General features: G+C 36.7%; 1 protein-coding gene across 5 annotated transcripts in view; it reads left to right on the top strand.

The window, feature by feature from the left end:
• The window catches only part of ANAPC10 (anaphase promoting complex subunit 10), a 159853-nt gene that overhangs the window by 50557 nt on the left and 84796 nt on the right, over positions 1-24500 (top strand). For 3 of the 5 annotated variants that reach the window (XM_023733581.1, XM_004378854.2, XM_023733582.1), the window contains exon 4: positions 10393-10513. In XM_023733581.1, coding sequence (XP_023589349.1) covers positions 10393-10513 — 121 coding nt within the window. Of the gene's footprint in view, positions 1-10392; positions 10514-10706; positions 11793-20890; positions 20921-24500 lie in introns of those variants that run through there. The other 2 variants (XM_023733585.1, XM_023733584.1) reach the window with 2 other exon arrangements.

Below are 24500 nucleotides of genomic sequence, written 5' to 3' on the forward strand. Positions count from 1 at the left end.
ACAGACGCATATCTGTCATGAATATAGACACAAAAATTCTCAACAAAATTCTAGCCAATAGAATTCAGCATCATATCAAAAAAATAATACACCACAACCAAGTAGGATTCATACCAGGTATGCAAAGATGGTTCAGCATTAGAAAATCAATCAACATAGTCCACCACATAAATAAAAAGAAAGAAAAGAACCACATGATCATCTCAATTGACTCAGAAAAGGCATTTGACAAAGTTCAACACCCATTCCTGATAGAAACTCTCAATAAAATAGGTATAGAAGGGAAATTTCTCAACATAATAAAGGGCATCTATGCAAAGCCAATCAGCCAACATCATTCCTAATGGAGAGAGGCTGAAAACATTCTTCTTGAGAACAGGAACAAGACAAGGATACCCTTTATCTCCACTCCTATTTAACATCGTGCTGGAAGTGGTAGCTAGAGCAGTAAGGCAAGAAAAAGAAACGGGCATCCAAGTTGGTAATGAAAAAGTTAAACTATCCCTGTTTGTGGATGATATGATTCTATATGTAGAAAACCCTAAAGACTCCACGAGAAATCTATTGGAACTAATAGAAAGATTCAGCAGAGTAGCAGGATACAAGATAAACATACAAAAATTAGTTGGATTCCTATACACCAATAAAGAGAACGATGAAAAGGAAATCAGGAAAACAATACCATTTTCAATATCCCCTGAAAAGATAAAATACTTAGGAATAAATCTGACCAGGGATGTGAAAGACCTATACAAAGAAATCTACAAAACACTACTACCAGAAACCCAAAGGGATCTACATAAATGGAAAAACATACCATGCTCATGGATAGAGACTCAACATAGTGAAAATGACAATTCTACCCAAAATAATTTACAAATACAGTGCAAGTCCGATCCAAATACCAACAACATTCTTTAAAGAGATGGATAAACTAATCATTAACTTTATATGGAAAGGGAAGAAGCCCCGGATAAGTAAACCTCTATTGAAGAAGAAGAATAAAGTAGGAGGACTCGTACTACCTGACTTCAGAACCTGCTATAGAGCTGCGGTAGTCAGAACAGCCTGGTACGGCTACAGTGACAAGACACATTGACCAGTGGAACAGAATTGAGAACCCAGAAGTAAATCCATCCACCTACAGTCACGTGATCTTTGACATGGGCCCGAAGTCCATCAAATGGGGAAAAGATAGTCTTTTTAACAAATGGTGCTGGCAAAACTGGATGTACATCTGCAAAAAAATGAAACAGGACCCATAGCTCACACCATACACAAAAACTAAGTCAATTTGGATCAAAGACCTAAATATAAAGCCCAAAACTATAAAGTTCATAGAAGAAAAAATAGGATCAACGCTAGAGGCCCTAATGCACAGCATTAACAGGATACAAACCATAAATAACAACACACAAACCCAAGAAGATAAGCTAGATTACTGGGATTTTCTAAAAATTAAACACTTATGCTCATCAAAAGACTTCACCAAAAGAGTAAAAAGAGAACCTACCGACTAGTAAAAAATTTTTGGACAATACAAGTCATAGAAAGGTCCTATCTCTAAAATTTACAAGAACATCCAACACCTCTACAACAAAAGGACAAATAATTCAATTAAAAAATGGGTAAAGGAAATGAACAGACACTTCACCAGAAAAGACATTCAAGTGGCCAACAGACTCATGAGGAAATGCTTGTGATCACTAACCATTAGAGAAATGCAAATTAAAACCACAATAAGATATCATCTCACCCCAGCTTTACTGGCACAAATCAAAAACACTGGAAATGACAAATGTTGGAGAGGCTGCAGGGAGATTGGAACTCTTATGCAATGCTGGTGGGAATGCAAAGAGATATAACCACTTTGGAAAATGATATGTCGCTTCCTTAGAAAGCTAGAAATAGAAATACCATACGATCCAGCAATCCCACTCCTAGGAATATATCCTAGAGAAATAAGAGCCATCACACGAATAGACATATGCACACCCATATTCATTGTAGCACTGTTCAGAATAGTAAAAAGATGGAAACAATCTAGATACCCATCAACAGATGAATGGATAAAGAAACTATGGTACATACACACAATGGAGTATTATGCAACAATAAAGAACAATGATGAATCTGTGAAGCATCTCATAACATGGACAAAACTGGAGGAGATTATGCTGAGTGAAATAAGTCAATCAGAAAAGGACAAATATTGTGTGAGACCTCTACTGTAAAAACTATATAAAAGTTTACTCACAAAAAGAAACATTCTTTGTTGGTTACGAGGGTTGGGAGGGGTAGGGGGGAACTAAATAGATAAGTGGTAAATTTGCGGAAGCCCCACAACTTGAACAAGGAAAGGTCATGCAAGCTCCATAGACACATCCAAACTCCCTGAGGGACTGAATTGTTGGGTGGAGGGCTGTGGGGACCATGGTCTCAGGGAACATCTAGCTCAATTGGCATAACACAGTTTATAAAGACAGTGTTCTACGTTCTACCTTTTTGAGTAGTATCTGGAGTCTTAAAGACCTGTGAGCAGCTATCTAAGATATTCTGCTGGTCTCACCCCTTCAGGAGCAAGGGAGAATGAAGAGAACAGGATACAAGGAAAAGATTAGTCCAAAGGACTAATGGACCACAGCTATCACGGCCTCCGTCAGACTGAGTCCAGTACAGCTAGATGGTGCCCAGCTACCACCACTGACTGCTCTGACCAGGATCACAACAGAGGGTCCTGGACAGAGCTGGAAAAGGATGTAGAACAGAATTCTAACTCACAGAAAAAAGACCAGATTTACTGGCCTGACAGAGTGGAGAAACCCCGAGAGTATGACCCCCGGACACCCTCTTAGCTCAGTGGTAGAGCCCCTCCCAAAGTTCATCGTTCAGCCGGGGATGGCACAGCCTCATAAAACAAAACAGGACTAATGAGGCACAGCAGTCCAGGGACAAGGACTAGTAGGCATTAGGGGACAAGAAAGCTGGTGATGGGGAACCCAAGGTTGAGTATGGACAGTGTTGACGTGTCATGAAGTTGTTAACCGTTGTCATAGGGCAATATATGTACTAACTGTTTAATGAGAAACTATTTGTTCTGCAAACCTTCATCTAAGGTACACACACAAAAAGAATTATCTATGTGAGATCAAATTGACAACAGCACCTCAAAAAGTTTGATGGGAAGCCTAGGGGGCAGTGAGTTGAAGATAATGGTGATGGAATAATTTGGAAAAGGATAATAAGAATAGCAGCACAACTGGAAGAATGTAATTGATGTCACTGAATTGTACATGTAGAAACTTTTGAAATGGTGTAACTTTGGCTATGTATAGTTTCACCAAAAAGAAAAAAAAAGTCCTCCAAGGTGGAGAAGGGAGAGTGTTGGCATGTCGTGGGGTTGTTAACCAATGTCATAAAACAATATGTGTACTGACTGTTTAATGAGAAACTGTTTTGTATACCTTTAGCTAAAGTACAATTATATATATATATATATATATATATAAAATAAAGATGAAATATCTCCTAATTCAAGAATAGAGACACTATTAGTGGAAGTCTTATGTAGAGCTTATACACTGAATATCCATTTTTATTTGGAAAAACCTATATTTCTGTTTTCTCTTTGGTACAATGTAATGTTCTGTCAGCCATGCAGAAAGTTTACAAAGAAATAATCTTCATAAAAATTAGAATAACATATATTTAAAACCCTTACCTACTAAATGAATAGATGAAAAGACCTACCCCCTATAAAGAGATAATCTCAGCTTTGCAATTAGGGGGAAAAAGTGCTAAAATGAAGAAGAAGGGACAAATATCCTAAGAAAATAAAATTTCCTTAGGGTGTATAATATTGTAATTAAATGGAAAGTAGAGAAGCTGTTTGCTCTTATGAAAGATGTAGTGAACTCTTTTCTGTTTGTTAAAGAGTTTTTGGAAATTCTTAATGATGGCATAAGAAAAATTGGAATGGTGTTTAGTTTGATATAGATCATTTAAAGTTCTCGCCAGTTTAAAAGGGTAAATACTGAAAGATTATACAGAGCAGGAATAAGATACAATGTGTGCTTGTGCTTGATCTGCCTCCATCAAACTTTCTGCAAATTAAAAAAAAAAAGTGATGTTCAGTGTCATTTTTATCATGGGACTTTACCAGTCAACTACACATTGAATTATGAATGAAAAAATAAAATTAGAGGATATGTTAGAAATTCATTGTCAAAGTTTATGACTAAAATTTGTAATGTGATTCAAACCAAACCAAATCCATTGCCGTCAAGTTGATTCCGACTCATAGCGACCCTATAGGACAAAGTAGAACTGTCCCATAGGGTTTCCAAGGAAGTGGCTGGTCAATTCAAACTGCCAACCTTTTGGTTAGCAGCTGGTTAACCACTACGCCACCAGGGTTCCAATGTGATTCAGCATTTGGTCCATTTTTTAGTTCTCAAGCAACCAACCTTTGTATCCCCATTAATGTGTAAGTCCAGTGTTCAACTTTCTTCCACTGATTTTCATACATTTTTGCATATATTATATACCAAAGAAGGACTTTCTTGCATTGAAAAAAATTATATTGTGAATAAGCTTGAAAGAGTTCAGTTTGTAGTTTATATTTTGTTAAGATGAAACAAATATTTGATTGCTTAAATAGTCTTTCCTTCATAGACAAAATAAGTAACTCTTGATTCTTGTAGCAGTATCTCAGCTAGCTCATCATGTAGGTTTTAGAAATAATTGGTATGTATGTGTCAAGTTGGACTCATAGTGTATGGTCATAAAATAGCATTACTCGTATCTTATTGTCCTTTTAAATCAGGGACAAGTTCTTCTCCCACCTTAGTTAAGAACTCAGTGGGGAGGACGTATGACATTTTTGGGTCATTTTTAGGTAATATATATAGTTCTCTATTAATTTCAAATGGAAAACATAGTCTAGAAATTAAAACATTCTGTCCTTGCTAATAGAGAAAGCCTCGATTTTGCTTTAAAGTTGATGTTTCTTCCTAAACTTGGGCTTATTGAAAATAGGAGAAGATGGATGTGGTTTGCTTCTCTTTTCTTACTTAGCTTTTATTTTTTTCTCTCCCATATTCTTAACTAATTTCTGAACTCTCCAGGCCTGATAGTATGGGAATGGAGAAGAGCTAAAGAGAGAAGGAAAGTACATAATTACGAATTCTATCTAGCATTGGTGCTCTCTGGACTTGCTTGTATGTTTAAAGCTGACTGTTTATCTTATGGATGCTTTTGTGGGTTGATTGTGCCTTTACAGTATTTTAATGTTATGGATGAATCTCCTGCAATTCCCTTGATGAGAGTGCACTCATCATTTACTCCTTCCTAAGATCCTAGGTCTGTGTAATACCTCCAGCTTCCTGCTAAGGTTGTTCATCCTTCTGACATAGAAACTAAGGTAATCCTTCACGTTATCAGGTTAATGAAGTTCCCTTCTATTACTAATTTGCTGAGACTTTTTATTATGAACACCCGTACCTGTTGCCGTCGAGTCGATTCCCATTCATAGGAACCCTACAGGACAGAGTAGAACCGACCCACAGGGTTTCCAAGGAGGTGGCTGGTAGATTCAAACTGCCGACCTTTTGGTTAGCAGCCGAGCTCTTAACCACTATACCACCAGGGCTCCTTATTATGAGTAGGTGTTAGATTTTCTTTGAAAGTGTGCAGGGCTTTGTGGCTGTGTTTTGCCTGATAGAATGTGGATGTTATGACACTGTGATTTCTAAGGCAGGGCCATAAAAGGCAATACAACTTCCACCTGGACTCCAGGGGACCCATACAGACTTCTGGAGTTTTTTTCTGGAGTTTTTCCTCAGCTCAGCGAGACTGCCAGATTCTGTTTGGCTTATCCTTTCTCGCATTGCAGTACAGAAATTACCTTCAGTCAGAAAACCAGGTTGTTCATAGGGTCACCTCATTTGTTTCCTTTCTTTTAGGGCTCACAGGCTTCTTCTGCCTGTTGCTCGGTGTCTAAAACACTTGTTTCCTGTATGTTGTCCAGAATTCTAGTTGCTTATGGTGGGAGGGCTACTCCTGCAGCAGTTATTTCTTCATGGGTAAACACTCCTGGTTTTTCTTTTTTGTTGTTTGTTTTTATCACACCCATTGCAAATTTTGCATTTGGTCTCACATATTCTGTTAAAACATGGTCTTCATTGTGTTAGTTTTCAGTGAAAATTTCCATGTAGCATTCTGTTACATTGATTAGAAACAAACTTTTACACAAAGGACATTTCCCCCATTGTATCAGGAACAAAGAAAAACGTTGTCATTTGTAAATGTAAATAATTTGCTTTTTGTTTTAGACATGTTAATAGGGTCGCTGTAAGTCAGAATCACCCTGATGGCATGCAACAACAACATGTGGAATCTTTATTAAATATGTTTTTTTTATGTCTCAGTCTTCTGGCAGTAGCGTGTCTGGCATGCTAACAGCAAATGATAAACAGAATTTTATAATCATTTTGTTTTTTGGTTTTAAGTCTTGTGCCCCAGGAGTTATTAGTTACTCTTAAATGTAGTGCAGTCAAACAGCCCTGGATTCAAATTCTGAGTCTGCACCTTACTAGATGTATAAATGTGGGCTAGTTACTTAACCTGACCTGAGCCTCAGTTTCCTCATCTGTAATGTGGGCATAATAATGCTGTATTAATTAGGAATGACTGTTGATAGTAACAGAGTTTCTAATAACAATGTTTTAAACAAGGTAGAAGTTTATTTCTCTCTCACGTAAGAGGAGTCTGGCAGTCTAGTGGTATGGCAGCCCCATAAGGTGATTATGGACCCAAATTCCTTCTCTTTTTCCATTCCACGACTCTTAGCGATTCTGTCTTCAAGATTGCCTCGTGATCCAAGATATTTAATGAAATTCCACCTAACTGGATGCTGTGAAGAAAGAAAGGGAAACAAGATATTAGGCAGGCAACTAGGAGGATCTTCCACTAATGTCTCCTATTGGAAGTTCATGAGTTCTAAACCAGTTGGGAAGTTATTCAAGAGTCAGCAGATAGAGGCCAAAATAACACCTTTGTGAAACTGACAAAGCTGATACTTGAGAAGGGGACTTACGGTATATCTGCAGTCAGGTGAATTTTCTAATGTTGAACCCTAGAATTAAACAGACTTACCCATCCAGTTATAAAAGTGCTAGACCAGGTAGAGCCTGCCCCTATTTTTGTGGCATGAAGGAACAGAGCAAATGTTTGCTTCCTGTCAGCAGCTCTTTCTCATGAGAAAGGAGATGGGTGAGGGGACAGAAAGAGGTCAGGAGTGTTACTCATGTCATCAGGAATGGTGAAGAAGTATTATCCTCCTTTTTTCCTCCTCCCCCGATACTTCATCCCAAGAGTTTAGCACAATGCCTGGCATTCAGTATATGGTGATTATTAGTATGATGATTTGAGCAATTTGGGTAGCTGCCATTATATCTTAGAATCTGTGTATTTAATCTTCTCATATTTGAGAAACAGCATGAATATTATTTTTAAAAAATCATCATAAGATAAAACTGATAAATGTTTTTTACAGTTTTTAAGGGTAACTTTTAGAGTAATAATTTTAAACTTGGTGAATCACAGTTTCCTTGGCAAATCTGATGAAAGTATATACATAGCATAAATTGCGCATATAATTTCTGGGGATACATGGACCTTAGGATAAGAACCCAGGGTTTAGATAAAATTTAAAGAACTGCAAACCTCTACATATCACTGTAAACTGATATCAATGACTGTTGTACAAACTAAGTAGGATTAAGTAACAGGAAGGCAGTAGTGTGTATAGTGGTTAAGATCATGTGAGGCAGACAGATGCACGTTTGAATCCCAACTGTGCCCACCTATTAGCTTTTTGACTTTAAGCCAGTTATTAACCTGAGTGTTACTAATAGTTTTTTTGTTTTTAATCAGTGAAATGGAGATGATAGTAGTTCCTATATCATAAGGTTGAGGAATAAATGAGATAATACAGGCAGTCCCTGGGTTACAAATGAGATCTGTTCCTGACTGTATCTGTAAGAAATTGTAAGTAAGTCAGAACAAGTGCATACAGTTCTTATTTAGCCTTGCTTTAGTGCACGAAAGGAACCCTGGTGGTGCAGTGGTTAAGAGCTCGGCAGTAACCAAAAGGTTGCCGTTCGAATCCACCAGCTGCTCCTCGGAAGCCCTATTGGGACAGTCTACTCTGTCCTGTGGGGTCCCTATGAATCGGAATCGACTTGATGTCAATGGGTTTTGTTTTGTTTAGTGCAAGAAAAGGTTTAGAGCCTTTTCAGTGATTTAAAAGCTGCATGAGCAGCAAATGAAGGTGATTGTGAGGAGGAATTTGTTGTGACTACACCTGTTGGTTCAGTTGTTTCAAAGTGAGGGCAAATTTACGTAACATTAAAGGGCAAGTAGGAGTTGTCCGTAAGTTAGACGTTTGTAACCCGGGGACTGCCTGTACATATAAAGCATTTCTTCTGGGCCAGACAGCAAAGTTGCTATATGCTGCTATTGTTGTTCTTATTACCATTATGTAGTGTTATTTTTATTCTTTACCTTATTAATCTCACCCTGATTCTTTTCTGGGTTCCAGTGATTAAGTTACTCTGACTTTCATAACCTGGAAATAAAAGTATTCTAAGCTTGATATTTTCATTTTAAAAAAAGTTCTTAAGAGTAATCTTCATGATCTTTTGATCTGTCTGTAGTAAGAAAGAACTTTTACTGCCTGCTTATGGCTCATCAGGGAAATTTTTGCCTTTAAACATTTCCAATTTCTTCCTTGCTTCCTCTCCTGTCTCCTTCCTGGGCCAGCCAAGAGAGAAAGATGTCAGTTTGATACCTCTGGCCTCTTTTGAAAGCCTAGTAATGGTATTTATCCTGTCAGCAGTTTCTGGGTAGTTAGCATTTTACATCTTGATCTGTCTTTATTATTTAAAGAGAAGTCCTTAACTTCTCCACTCCTTTCTGATGAATAGCTTGGCCCCTCACTAAGAGCTACAGAGCCCCTGCTGTTTTTATGGGCTGACTTTTGACACAAACTCCTTCTGTTCAAGGAGCTCATTGTTATTAAGTTAGTACCAGTTTATACCGGAACTTAACTTTTAAAGCACATTTAAATAGACTTCTAATGGTTTTTTTGGTTGATAGTTTAAATTGTCTAATTTTTTTCCTGATAAACAAAATAATACATGCTTATTGTGAAAAACTGTTCAGAAAATATAGAAGATCATAAAGAAGAAAATGAAGATCTGTCATAGTTCCACCCTATCCGAATAATTACTTTTACTATTTTTGTATGATTCCATCTAGGTCTTTTTCTATACATCTGTATACGTTTATATACTTTTGTTTTTTATATTTGTCTTCCCCCAAATGCTATGCTTGTATATATACTATTTTCTAATTTGTTTTTTTCTGTTGTAGCCATATACTTGCATAATCACTTAAAATAGTTGTATAGTATTTCATTGAATGGATATAATTTATTTAATCATTCCCTATTGAGATGGATATATAGGTTTATAATTTTTTGGCATTTTAACCACAGGACAATAAATGATTTTTTACATCTATTTTTTGAATAGTCTTATTACTGTTGTCTTTTAATGCATTCTGAGTAGTTGATTTAGTGGATCAAATGTTACATACCCACTAGCTGGCTATGAAGTTTTCTTTTTCTAAACAAATTTGAGTATTATCAACCATTTTAATATTTGCCAGTATGATAATAAAAACTAATATGTGTTTTAATTTCTGTTTCTTTGATTATTAGACATTGAATATCTTTTCATATTTTTTTTACCACTTGTATTCTTTCTGAGTTTAATTTTCTTATATGTTCTTTTCTTATTTCCCTAAGATATATATATAAATATATTTAAGATCAGAGTTTGATTTCTTGCATTAAGTAATAGATTATGCCTTCTATTTTATAAAAAAATGTTTTTTCTGTCTGCTGAATTTAATTTCTCACTTAGCTAGTCATTTTCAAGTAGTAATACAGGGAATTAAGTAATTAACTAGTAAAGAAAACTAAACTTGTTAGAATAATGTCTTTGTCTAAAATAAAAATGAAGACTGAAATCCTTATGTTTGTACTCTAAGGTACCTATTATGACTGAACTGTTCCTTCTTTGCTCATATCTGGTTCTTGGCCATGTTCTAGATAAGAGATGTCTATATAAGTAAGATATTATTATATCTGTACCTGTGTTTTTACATGTTCTTCATTTTCATCATTATTGAAAGGAAAGGAAATGGAAAATCATTGATTCAAATATTCATTTTAGCAAACTGATTTTTAAATCAGAAGGTAAGGTGCTTTAGAAATAATCTTTCCATATGATAAATGATGTGTTGTTTTTAATTTATTGCTTTTAGAAGAAAAACAACAGTGAAGACATTATGTATTTATGCAGACTACAAATCCGATGAAAGCTATACACCAAGCAAGATCTCGGTTAGAGTAGGAAATAATTTTCACAACCTTCAAGAAATTCGGGTATGTCTTTTAAATTTTTAAGAATGTGTCATCCTTTAACTTTTGTTCTTTAGATAATAGTCACATTTGACATTAGATTAGACAGATTAAGATATTTATATATAAAAGGAAAGTTGTTAATATTTAAGAAAGCATGTTTGTATATGATATTTTCTTTTGAATTCTGATTGTCATCTTAATTTTTTCCCAACAGTTTATAATGGAAATTTTCAGACATATAGAGAAGCTGAGAGAGTTATACAGTGAACTCCAATATATACACCAACTAGATTCTACAATTGTTAATGTTTTGCTATATTTGCTTTATTACAAAGTATTATTCTCTAACTACAAATGCCCATCTGTGCTTCCATCAATCTAATTTTTTTTATACATTCAGAATAAGTTGCAAACATCAGTACACTTCACCCCAAACACTTCAAAATGATATGTAATAACTAAAGTTACCAATATTTGCTTAAGATGTTTTTTTAAGGATAAAATTTACATAGAATTTTGTATAAATCTTAAGTATATTATTTGGTGAATTTTGGTAAATACATACATCCATGTAACCCAAACTCCTATTATGATATAGAGCATTTCTTTCACTCCAGAAAATTCCTTCGTGCCCCTTCCCAGTCATCTCCACATCTATCCTACCCTCAGAGGTAATCATTGTTCTGGTTTTATTTATTTTTTTCCACCATAGATTCGTTTTTGCCTGTTCTAGGACATCATGTAAATAAAATCACACAGGTTATACGCTTTTATGGAAGACTTCTTTTACTCAGCACAATTTTTTTTTTTTTTTATTATTCATCCATGTTGTTGCATGTATCAGTACTTCATTCCTTTTTGTGTTCCATTGTTTGAATATACCACAATTTATCCTGTGTGTAACTTTTTGAAACTATTGACCTAGTGCTATCACAACCTGAATTTTATACTATGTAGTCACAACATATTTACATTCAGAGATATTTCCAGTGACTTTTAATAATTATCAACTTGTGAAATTCTGGCCCTTAGCATTTTTTTCTTGTTGGAAAAGCATTGGGCTTAAATAATCATTAAAATAGTTTAAATTTGGTGGCTCTGAGAGATCTGAGAAGCACTTTTGATCTTTGAAGTATTCCACTTAAGTTGAGACCTGGACTTAGTGTTTGCTTACCTGAGTTAGCAACAAAATAGCAAAAATCATATATGCCTTCATTGCTTTCTCATTACGTGCACTGTTGTTCTCTTGTGAAACTTGTTTTCATATTGACAAATAAGAATAGGAAAGGAGATTGTCCACCTGGGGAGATATATATATATATATATATATATATTTTTTTTTTTTAATGAAAAAAATGCTTTATTACGTGTACCATGGTTGAATTTGTCCCTCTGTTGAGTAGACTACCTGGTCTTTTTCAAGATAAACATTTAAAGAATGAGAACTAATTTCAGTTTTTAAAAAATTATCATTAATGAGATTTTCTTCTTTTAGTTTTTATTTTTGTCGGACAGAACATACCGGTTAATCTATGCTTTCAACACTTGAATAAATTCACAGATAACTCAGTTGTAGTTTTCTTTGTAACTTTCTGTATTTATCCCGGTGCTTTTTCATTCAAAGCCTTTTAAATTCCTTTTCTTATCATATGCCCATCAGACCTATTGATAGCCTCTTTTAGTCATATATTTGATAAGTGTTTAGTGCTGTAAAGACTTGAGATATATACTTCTTATACCTTAATTGTTAAACATTTTGTATTTATCAGATGATTGGATCACTCATTGAGTAGCCTTTTGGGGATATTGTTGGCTTGTTTTGGTTTATAACTAAAAATTTGTCCTATAAGTCCTCAAGCTGGTTGAGATTTGTGAAATGCTAGAAATACAATGTTGCCATTCAAGATATGTGTGGCATGTATTTGATATGCCCACTAGATGTCACTGTTGTCTTTTAATTGCTAGTCTCATAGCCTAATGTAAGACCTTAAATAGTCTTAGCTGTACTAGTTTTTCCTAGAGTATATATTTTCAAAAACTCTGATGCATTTTGGGAAATGTGCATCTTCAAACATGATTTCTAGATGTATGTAGTAAATATATGTTTTGTATTCTGTTGTAAATTTCTCTAACATGCTTACTAAATAAGGACTTTGAGAGGCTAATGGGAATAGTTTAAAATGATATTTGGACCAGTGTGGAATATTTTTAATCTAGCCTTTGCTTCTATTACATCATTTAAATGCTGAAACATTAGCCATATAGAAAAAGGGTTCTTTTAGGTAGTCCTTTAATTTTATTCTAAGTGTGTTTATATTTCTGAGTAGTGACTGCATAGCCTCATGAGACCAGTAACACTAAATATTACCAGGTGATAATGTAAGTTGTTTTCCTGAAAAACTTAATGAACATACTGCTTTTCTGCTACAGTTCTCACTAAGGAACCATAATTTTTGGATGTTGCTTTAAAATATTAGTGCCTAGCGCTTTGCAGTTTGTGATATAACAGATACTTTATCTTTTAATTATACATCTTTATATGAATTTATTCTGTTTATGTTTTATTCTTTTATAAATTAAGGAAATAAGAATCTAATAGCACTTTGTCTTTTAAGGAAAGGTGAAGCAGATCACAATTTTATATTTTTACATTATTCCACTACAAGATTTAAATTATTATTTTAATCCTTGCTGCTTTTAACTTAGATACTAAGTAGTGTGAACTGTTATGAGGGTTTTTAGAGCCATCATTTCATTAGTTGTAGGACTGATTTAACTAAGTAGAAAATCCAACTAAATCTTTTTATATTTTCTATGGGTGCTTGCCCACTGGAGGGTGTAGTGTCAGTTGGAGTGCTTTTTTTTTTGTTTTTTTACTAGAAATTATGAATTTGTTTACTTGAAACCCTGTAAAGACCTATTTTCTATAATTTTGCTACTGATTTGAAGTGGTAACTTTTTAAAAAATTTAAGATGAGAAAAAATAATGGCAAATTATTCTTTTTCCACCCTATATTTATCTTCAGTTCAGTTATGAGGTATGATATTATTTCTAGATCTTTGTTTTCTGTGTTGAAAAATCCCTACAAAGAGATCAAGATCTTTCTTTAATATTCTAGAATGAATATTTTAACCCTCTCAACCTGAAACCAATTCTTTTTGGTACAGTGACTCTATGTATTCCTTCCAAGTTCTTTTGATGCTTCCTGTCATTCCATATTTTGCCCATAGAATCCTTCAGTATTGCAGTTCGAGGCTTGAATTTTTCCTTCACTTCTTTCAGGTTGAGAAATGCCGAGTGTGTTCTTCCCTTTTGGTTTTTTAACTGTGGGTCTTTGCACATTTCATTTTAATATTTTACTTTGTCTTTTCAAGCCTTGCTTTGAAATCTTCTGTTCAGCTCTTTTACTTCATCATTTCTTCTATTTGCTGTAGCTAACTCTACGTTCAAGAGTAAATTTCAGAATCTCTTCTGACATCCATTTTGATCTCTTTTTTCTTTTCTGTATTTTTAATGACCTTTTGCTTTCTTCATGTATGATGCTCTTGATGTCATCCCACAACTCATCTGGTCTTCCGGTCATTAGTGTTCAATGTGTCAAATCTGTTCTTGAGATGGTCTCCAAATTCAGGTGGGATATACTCAAGGTGGTACTTTGGCTTTCGTGGACTTGTTTTAATTTTCTTCAGCTTCAGTTTGAACTTGCATATGGGCAGTTAATTATCTGTTCTGGAGTCAGCCCTTGGCCTTGTTCTGACTGATATTATTGAGCTTCTGCATTGGCTCTTTCTACAGATGTAATTGATTTGATTCCTGTGTATTCCATCTGGCAAGGTCCATGGTATGGTTGCTGTTTATATTGTTGAAAAAAGGTATTTCCAGTGAATAACTCGTTGGTCTTGCAAAATTCTATCATGGGATCTCCGGCATAATTTCTGTCACCAAGGCCATATTTTCCAACTACCAATCTTTCTTCTTTGTTTCCAGCTTTCACATTCCAATCATCAATAATTATCAATGCATCTTGATTGCATGTTCTGTCATTTTCAGACTGCAGAAGTTGGTAAAAATCTTCAATTTCTTCATCTTTGGCATTAGTGGTTGGTGTGTAAATGTGAATAATAGTCGTATTAACTGGTCTTCCTTGTAGACGTATGGATATTATCCTGTCATTGACAGCATTGTATTTCAGGATAGATCCATTTGCTTACTAGTTTTTCTCTTTTTAAAAACTATTATAGAACTTTTTGTACTTAAATGTGAAATTAAAATGATTTATTAGATATGTTGTGTCAGCTCTCAGAATTATTTCTGTACTATTATATGAAAAACAACTTGTTAACTTAAGCAGATATTTTCAGCATATGTGAAAGTCTCCTTTTGACTCATTGTTCTTGATTTGCCTCTAAAATGTGTGGCCATGAAAGGATAAAGTATTGATGGGGCAAAAAGCACTTGAGTGAATTTTAAGCCTTGTTTTTGTCTTCAGATAATAAAGCTGTTACCAAGAGATTTTTTTTTTTTTAAATAGAGAGGAGACTTGAAACAAGTCTTCTATGTTAAGAAAGCTGTATGATGTTTCCCTTTCTTCCATGTGGGTAAGCCTTCTGGCTCTCTACCTTGTGTCTTAGATCAGTAGCATGGCTATATGAGTCCATATATGGTACTTTGACAGATGTGATTAATAAGTCAGTTCTTCTGTTAAAATAATATTTACTATTATAATTTTAGGTCCATTAATGTGTGTGGTCGAAATAGAAAAATGCAGACAAAGGCTCTGACTCTCTCTATTGATCTTAAAATCTGTTTATATTTACTGTCTTATGAGGGGCCTATTTTAAACAACCTCATATAAAGTGGAACGATTTAGGTAGTATCTACAAACATAAATTGGTTTGATAAGACAGATAGTTTTGATTGAATTTAGCTAATTTAAAATAAAATATTTTTAAAGATCGATTTTTGTAACTAACTGTAGGGTATCTTTGAAGACAGAGTTGAATATTTTAGTGTGATACACACAGTTTTTACTGCATAAATTTAATCCTCTTTTATATCTTCTCCAAAAGTAATATATTCAATTATAAAAATGTATACATTATACAAAATTTGTACATTATTTATTTCCAAAATGGGGTTGAGGTAACTATGCATTTAGGGTATATTTCTTTTTGAAACTAAAATGTGGTGCACAGTAGAGTATCATATGTGTTTTTAAAAGAGAAACCTTGTATCTTTTGTTTTTTGTTAGAATGTTCTTACACGAAAAAAACCTAACCTGTTGCTGTGGAGTGAATTCCGATTCATAGCTACCCCACAGGACAGAGTAGAACTGCCCCATAGAGTATTCAAGGAATGGCTGGTGGTTTTGAACTGCCGACCTTTTGGTTAGCAGCCAAACGCTTAACCACTGCACTATAGATTATTTAGGCAATGTAGTCTAGTATCCCTATACAAGACAGAATCATGCTTTATTCACTAAGTATTTATTGAGGGCCCGCTAAGTGCCAGGCATTGTGTTAGGTACTGGGTATACAGCAAAGATAGTCACTGTTTATGCCTTTAAGGACTTCATAGTCTGGTGGAAGAGACAGGCAAATAAATTAACAATTACGTTATAGCTTAGTAAATACAGTGAGCTATGGGAGCACAAAGCAATATTAGGAACAATGGTTTGTAGAAGTTCTTTAAAAAGAGGTGGTGGTTCAACTGAATCTTAAGGGTAAATATAAAACCTACTCAGGTGGAGAATAAGATGGAGAGCATTCTGAGTGGGGGCACAGCATACATAAAGGTGCAGAAGTGTGACAGCGAGGCATCATGGCAGAGTGGCAAGTAATTCAAGGTGCTTGGAAACTGGGTAAGTGTGAGGAAGTGACCAGAAGGACTGGAGAAGTATTTACTCATTCAATATGTTTATTGTGATGGTAACATGATCCTTGTACATAAGGAGTTTACATTCTTAAAGAGAAATAAATATAATAGATACATAATTGTTTCAGTGAAAAATGTATAGGCAAAAGTCAGATTGTGCTTACTGCCAGACTTCTAGGGAGTTTAGACTTTAAATGAGAAAATATCGATAGAATTTAGTTATAAGATTGCTGGGGCTGAAGCACTGTGAAGACCAGTTAGATAGGACTCAGGTAAAAATTATAAGGATTTGGCCACCTCTTCAGACAAAGATTAGACTGTTCTGTGGGACATAAAATGATACTCATGAAGAGTGTGCTTCTTAGCTCAAGTAGATACATGAAACTAAACGGGCAGCTTCTGTCCGGAGGTGAGATGAAAAGGCAGAGAGGGTTAGGAGCTGGTTCATTGGACACAGGAAATCAGGGTGGAAAGGAGTGTGCCGTCGTAGTATAGGGAGAGCAGTTCTGGTCACATAACAATGTGTGTGTAAATTTTTGTATGAGAAACTAAGTTGTTGTAAACTTTCACTTAAACTACAACAATAAACAACAACAACAAAAAATGAGGATTTGAACTAAGGCTACAGCAGTTGGGTTCAAGAAGAAGGGATGTATTTGAAGTAGCATCGAAAGGACTTGTGACTGATTGTCACCTGAAGTATATTGGGAGTATGTGTAGGGTTTGAGCAAGTGCAAGGAGGCACTAGAGTTTTCCCAATGCTTGGGCAACTTGTTAGATGTTGCCATTAACTGAAATAGAATACAGAATTAAGGAACATTCTTTTTTGGGAGGATGGGGTGGTATTAAGTTGGGGGAAACGTATTAAGTTCATGAGATTAATTTTGGCCACTGATTTCTGGTATCTCTTCAGATGGAGAGATTTTCGGTGGGTAGTCAGGTATATGGGTCTAAACCTGAGGAAAGAAGTCTAGGCTAAAGGTAGAGATTTGGGAATCATCAGTTTCTAAGAAAAAGCTTAGGTATAGGTTTTAATTCATTCAAGGAAGTGTGTATGGTAGAAGAGGGCCAGGACTGGAACTATGGAAATACCAATATTCAAGGATTGAGTAGAAAAAGACTATCCAATGAGGAAAGCTGAGACGACCTGCCAGAGAGATGAGAAGAAAATCAAGAGACTATGACGTCATAGAAACTGAGAGAGAGCGGTCAAGAGTGTCCGGTTAGATAGGGACTAAAAGTTCCCTTCATACACCTGTGTTTTGTGTTTTAATAGACAATTTACTTAATGTAATTCTCAACTAAAACAGTTGTCAAAAGTAGTTTAATCACTCTTTGGCATATTAGTTTATAAATTTATAGATTTGAAACTAATGGAATTATTTAATTATTATTCCAGCTTTTCCTACCATAGTATCTGTGCCAGGTAAGAAGATTCTGAGGGGATTATTGTTCTGTGTCATAATGCTGTGAAATTGGGAAGTTTTATACTACTGATGCATACTTAAAGTAAACTTTGAAGTTGATGAGGTTTCTTTCAAGAGCACTGTGCTGTGAGGTCACTTTTTCAAGTGATCCTTCACAGCAGTTATAGAAGAACTGCACTGTTCCTTTTATGCGTACTGGGAGTAGTAACAACCAAGAGCAAGGAAAACAAAACAATTCCTTTGTTTAATCCTGTTGTAGGATATAATATGACAGACATATGCACCTTACTTTCAAAAGTGAAAATGATGTGGTTTTAAAGATACAGATTACCAGTCTGTTACATATAAGGAGAACCTACTGAGGGGTATGGCCAGCTGACCAGGGCAGGGTTGGGCACCTGGGCGAGAACCTAGCACAGTGTCTGAAACAGTTGTTGTTGTTAGTTGCCATCGAGTCAATTTTCGACTTACAGCGACCCGTGTGACAGAGTAGAACTGCCCGATAGGGTTTCCTTAGTGTAATCTTTACAGAAGCACGTCGCTAGGTCTTTCTCCTGCAGAGCTGCTGGGTGGGTTCGAATCACCAACCTTTTGATTAGCAGCCGAGCACTTAACTGTTGCACCATCAGGGCTCTTTTTCTGAAACGGTAGGCACCTAATAAAAAGTTGTCAAATAAATATACCAGCAGTCACCCCGTGACCTATGCTTGTATAGCTTACTTCAAAAAGATTAGCTGGGCAAATCAGATTCCCTGTCTCATATACGTGATCCAGAAGAAACAGAGGTAAGTTAGCAGCAGGTCTTGAAGCAGAGAAATAGTAATACGGAGAGAGTGAATAAGGTGAAGGCCATATGAAAACTGGTTTTAAAGTCAGAAGAACATAAACTATGAGATATAGGAGGAGGTAGTATGGTGTAAAGGAGCCCTGGTGATGCAATGGTTAAGAGCTCAGCTGCTAACCAAAAAGTTGGTGATTTGAACCCACCCAGAGGCTCTGTGGGAAAAAGACCTGGTGATCTGCTTTTGTAAATATTACAGCCAAGAAAACCCCTATGGAACAGTTCTTCTCCATCACAGTGGTCACTTGAGTCAAAAATCATCTCCATGGGACCTAACAACAGTACATGATGTAGAATGAATAGAGCAATGCAAGGATAGAGACAGATAACCAGGAGAGAGAAAAAGAGTTGAACAAGTGGCTGGTGTCCCCACTATTCTCTATTTACTGATCTCTCTGACACCTGGTTGTTCATTTTTTCCTGGGTTTCCATGGATAAATAAACTTTCAGTGTTGTTATTGTAGGTGCCGTCGAGTTCGTTGCAACTCATAGCAACCCTGTGTACAACAGAATGAAACACTGCCTGGTCCTACGCCATCCTCACAGTCATTGCTATGCTTGAGCCCATTGTTGCAGCCACTGTGTCAGTCCATCTCATTGGGGGTCTTCCTCTTTTTTGCTAACCCTCTACTTTACCAGGCATGATGTCTTTCTCCTGAGACTAGTCCTTCCTGATAACATGTCCGAAGTACATGAGATGAACTCTCACCATCCTTGCTTCTAAGGAGCATTCTGGCTGTTCTTCTTCCAAGATAGATTTGTTCATTCTTCTGGCACTTCATGGTATATTCAATATTCTTCGCCAGCACCATAATTCAAAGGCATCAATTCTTCTTTGGTCTTCCTTGTTCATTGTCCAGCTTTTGCATGCATGTTAGGGATTGAAAGTATCATGGCTTGGGTCAGGCACACCTTAGTCCTCAAAGTGATATCTTTGCTTTGTAACACTTTAAAGAGGTCTTTTGCAGTAGATTTGCCCAATGCAATATGTCGTTTGATTTCGTGACCACTGCTTCCGTGGACATTGCTTGTAGATCCAAGTAAAATGAAATTCTTAACTTCAGTTTTTTCTCCGTTTATCATGATGTTGCTATCAGACAATGTTCCGCTACTATTCATAAGGTTTTCACTGGCCAGTTTTTTCAGAAGCAGATCGCCAGGTCCTTCTTCCCAGTCTGTCTTAGTCTGGAAGCTCTGTTGAAACCTGTCCACCATGGGTGACCCTTCTGGCGTTTGAAATATCGGTGGCATAGCTTCCAGCATCACAGCAACACGCAAGCCACCACAGTATGACAAACTGACAGTCTAGTGGTGGAATGACACTCTTGGCTAATAGCAGCTATCTGCTACTACTGGGCTGCGGCAAATCTTGGTGAAAACTAACTGCTGAAAATTTTATCACAAGTTCAAAATATATCTTAATTGAGGTGAGCTCACCTGTTTATTTTTTCCTCAGTCTCCTATTTTACATGTAGTAAATGAAGAATTAATGAATCTACAAGTCTCAGAGTAAAGGAATGGGAATATTGGAGCAGAAACTCTGAGGATATAAGTCAATTGATACTTTTGTGTCCATTTTTCCTTTATAGGGAAGTTAAGAAAATTCATCGTACAAAGGTTTGTAGAGGGGGTCTTTTCTCTTATGTTTGGGATTATAGTTGACTGGCAGAAAACACAAACAGTAGCCCAGCTGTCTCACCACTATTTTTAGAATGAATTGTCTACTTTGTATTTAGCTGAAGAATGATCATTAGCTAATTGAATGGTCCACAGCTAGTCTTGATACCAAACCAAAACCAAACCCGTTGCCTTTGAGTTTATTCCAACTCATAGCGACCCTATGATAACTGGTGCTTAATTAAATAGGGCAGAGATAGTAGGCAGAAGAGACCCCCAGGGAGTGTTTGATGAGAAAGGAACATCTAGATCTATAGTAAGTAGTACCATAACTTTGAGATAGGAGTAGAGAAATTATTCAGATAATGTGTTAGCTATTTAATTTAATCCTTATTGAGCCTAAAGCCTCTTGATTTAATCTTGTTCCGAATTAACATGGTGTTTCCTGAGTAACAGTGTACATTTTAAATTACTTATTTTCAGTCGTGAAGACCTTAAATCCTTTCACTTGGTCTTATATATCCCATAGATTCCTACTCTTTGCCACCAAATAAAATTACCACACAGTGACAGATCCCTCAGATTTAGGATATGTAACCTACTGTCTGTGTCTCTCCCCACCCCTCCTCACCCCTCAGCAAAAGAAGTTTTCTTAGAGTTTGCATGGCACATTGAGCTCATATAAACAACAATTATAATACCGTGGGAACTTCTGTTTTTCCTGCGTCTTCCCTGAGACTACATACATCCTGCTAAGTAAGTAAAATTTCATAAATGAGTACCCCAGAGTGTTTTGTTTTGTTTTCCTGTAGGAAAACATCTCCAATGTTATAATAAAAACCAATAAAATTAATTATGACAGAAACTATAATCAGTAACTACTAAAATGCTGTTTTAGTGTATTTAATATATCTACTTTATTTGATGAAGTATATCTAGAGAGCAACTTTGAAAACTATAATAGATTGCAACTCTGTAAAATGTTTAGACAAAATAGTGGGTTTTTTACTTTAATTTTTTAAAATCCTAGTTAAAATGTTATATTCCATACTGTCTTAGGCTGGGTTCTCCAGAGAAATAAAACCAGTGAAGCATGTATATACAGAGAGAGAGATTTTTCGCAAGGAAGTGGCTCACGCAGTTCTAGAGGCTGGCAAGTCCCAAATCTGTGAGTGAGGCATCAGGCAGGAAGCTTCTCCTGACTCACATAGCTGCCGGGGCTGACAAACTGAAGATGAGCGAGTCAGATGGCAGGCTGCTGGCTCACGGGCTGCAGAGGCCGACGAATCCAAGATCGGCAGACAATGCAGCGGACTGCTGGCTCAAGTCCCAAGAACTGGAAATCAGATGATGACGAGCCGGATGCAGACTCCAGAGGGAGCAAAAGCCAGTGAGCTTTGCCAGAACATCCATATATATTGGATGCAGGCCACACCCCTGAGAAAATTCCCCTTTCCACTGATTGGCTGTTTACATCAGATCACATCATGGAGTTGATTGCATTAAATCATAAAATGGAGGATAACTGTACATAACTGCCAAACTACATCATTGTATAACTGCCAAACCACTGAGGATCATGGCCCAGCCAAGTTGACACACAACCTTAACGATCACTAATTTACAGAATTACAGCTTTGTGTAAGTTAACCTAAGTATCTAGACTCAGTAAATTTCTCCAAAATTGAGGAAAGGGTAATCCATGATTATTTAATAGTGGATAGTAATAGTACCTGAAGGAGTCCCTGAGTGGCACAAACAGTTAAGCACCAACTCCTAGCCAAAACATTGGTGGTTTGAACCCACCTAGTGGTGCCTTCGAAGACAAGCCTGTAGTGAGATCTGGCCAATCAATGTATGTTGTCCACGTAAACTGTCTCTTTTTACAACAACTGTACAAAATAATCACCATTTGGCCTTTGGCTTATTTCTCTAATTGCAGTTTCTTTGGGCTTCATGAGAAAAATAAATAGCCTGTTTAAAAAATACTACATCCACTTTCATTGTCCACTGAGTAAATATTATACTCATTTTAGATATAATTGCTAAAATCTCAAATCTTAATTTCCTATGTTTTATAAATAATAGCAAAGAGGTATTAGACACAAAACTTGTGTAAAAAATGACTCTGATGGCAATAGTCTCAAAGACTTATTCTTACACCTTCAGACTATTCTTCCAAGAGTTGAATTTCCTATTTTTTTTTTTTTAAATTGACAACTGTGGGGCGTGGTCAACATGGCAGAGTAGTTAGACGCTTCCTATCTCCCTCTTACAACAAAGACCTGGAAAAAGAAGTTATTTGATTCTATATGAACATTTGGCAGCCCTGAACAAGGCAAGGTTAAGAAATCTGTCTGAGTGATACGGGAGAGGAAGACCATTTGGAAAAGGTGAGGAGGGCTAGAGCCGTGGTGGTGAAAGAGCAGAGCCATAGCCATGCCGGTCCCCGGTGAAGCAGGCAAACAGCTGTGCTGTGCGTGCACTCGGGAAGCAGGTTCCCGATCAAGAGAGACCTGGCAGCAGAGATTCTGCTTGGATACTCCGAACCAGTGAAGAGCAGCTCCCAAGAGGCTAGGATGAGTACATGCGTGCACCCTTTTGCGGGGATTAAAAATAAATAAATAAAAAAGCCCATTTGGGAAAAAACCTCTTTCCCTTTTACCTCCTCCCTCTGCACTCTGCACCGGATTTGGGAAAAGCATCTCTCCCTTTTACCTCCTGCCTCCGCGCTCTGCACTGGGAGTCCGCTGGGCTAGAAGTAGGTCCCAAAAGGCCCCCTGAGCCATTCTCCTGGCCTTGGACAGGGAACAAATAAGCTGCTGGCTCCCCTAGGCCAGGAACACAGGGTCGGCACAGCTCCTTTGCTGGCCACATTTATCAGGGGTCAACAGACTTTGAGTGCCTTACACCCCTGTGTAGACTTGTGGGGACCCATCTAAACAGCGTTAGCCCTCACTGCCACAGTACAACAGGGCAAACATCTGAAGTGTAACTTCAACTGCTTCAGCTGTGAACAGGAGGATTTGTGACCCTCGAAACAGCCCTGCCCCTTAAGTAGGCACTTTTATCGATCTGCAGCAGGGTCTTGAGGACTGGTGGTAACACCTAAAGTGCCTAGTCAACTGCTACAGGAGTTCAAGAAACAGTGGTGCCCTCGAGTCTTTACAGCCAACAGAGTGGGGTGCTCTTAGTCCGGCTGCAAAACTCACCTATCTACTCACCCTAGAGAATAGGGACACGCTTTCCTTTCAGACCCTCAGGGGCAGCCGACAGCCCCCTGCCTGGCTCAGCGCGTGACCCCCTCCCACAGCCAGAGTCCAGTGCCTGCACCAATCACCCATGCCTCTGTAGGACTTGGGGGTGAGAGCCTGCATCAGACACTTGGTGACTGACTGCCTGAACACCCGAGCTGAACCCATATAGGAAAATTTAATGGACTCCTGTGTGCACATACTTAGTTACAGAACTAACTACCTGGTGACAGGACGTTAAAGATCCAAAGGTGTCAAAAATCAAACTAGTGCACACGAGCAGCCTATTTGGGCATATCAAAACAAAACAAAATAAGCTAGGTCTCACTAAGCAAACACAAAATAAAATTATAGTAAATTACTGATGGCTTGGAGACAACATTCAATATCAAGTCACATAAAGAGGCAAGCTTTTGGCTTCAGCAAGCTCCCAAAATAAAGAATCAATAAATTCTTTGGAGGAAGAGAACTTCTTGGAATTACCAGAGGCAGAATACAAAAGACTAATATACAGAACCCTTCTAGAAATAAGACAGAAAATTCAAAGGAAAGCAGAAACAGACAAGGAACATATAGACACAGTAGTAGCGGAACTTAAAAAAGTTATTCAAGAACATAACGACAAATTTAATAGGCTGCAAGAATCCATAGAGAGACAGCAATCAGAAATCCAGAAGATTAACAATAAAATTTCAGAATTAGACAACTCAGTAGAAAGTCATAGGAGCAGAACTGAGGCAGTAGAAATTAGAATTAGTGACACTGAAGATAAAGCTCTTGATTCCAACTTATTTGAGAAAAAGTCAGATAAAAGAATTAAAAAGATGAAGAAACTGTAAGAGTCATGTGGGACTCTATCAAGAGAAATAACCTACGAGTGATTGGAGTACCAGAACAGGGTGGGATAACAGAAAATACAGAGAAAATTGTTGAAGATTTGTTGACAGAAAACTTCCCTGATATCATGAAAGATGAGAAGATATCTATCCAAGAT

The sequence above is a fragment of the Trichechus manatus genome, unplaced genomic scaffold (genome assembly GCF_000243295.1).
Source record: "Trichechus manatus latirostris isolate Lorelei unplaced genomic scaffold, TriManLat1.0 scaffold00059, whole genome shotgun sequence".
NCBI lineage: Eukaryota > Metazoa > Chordata > Mammalia > Sirenia > Trichechidae > Trichechus > Trichechus manatus.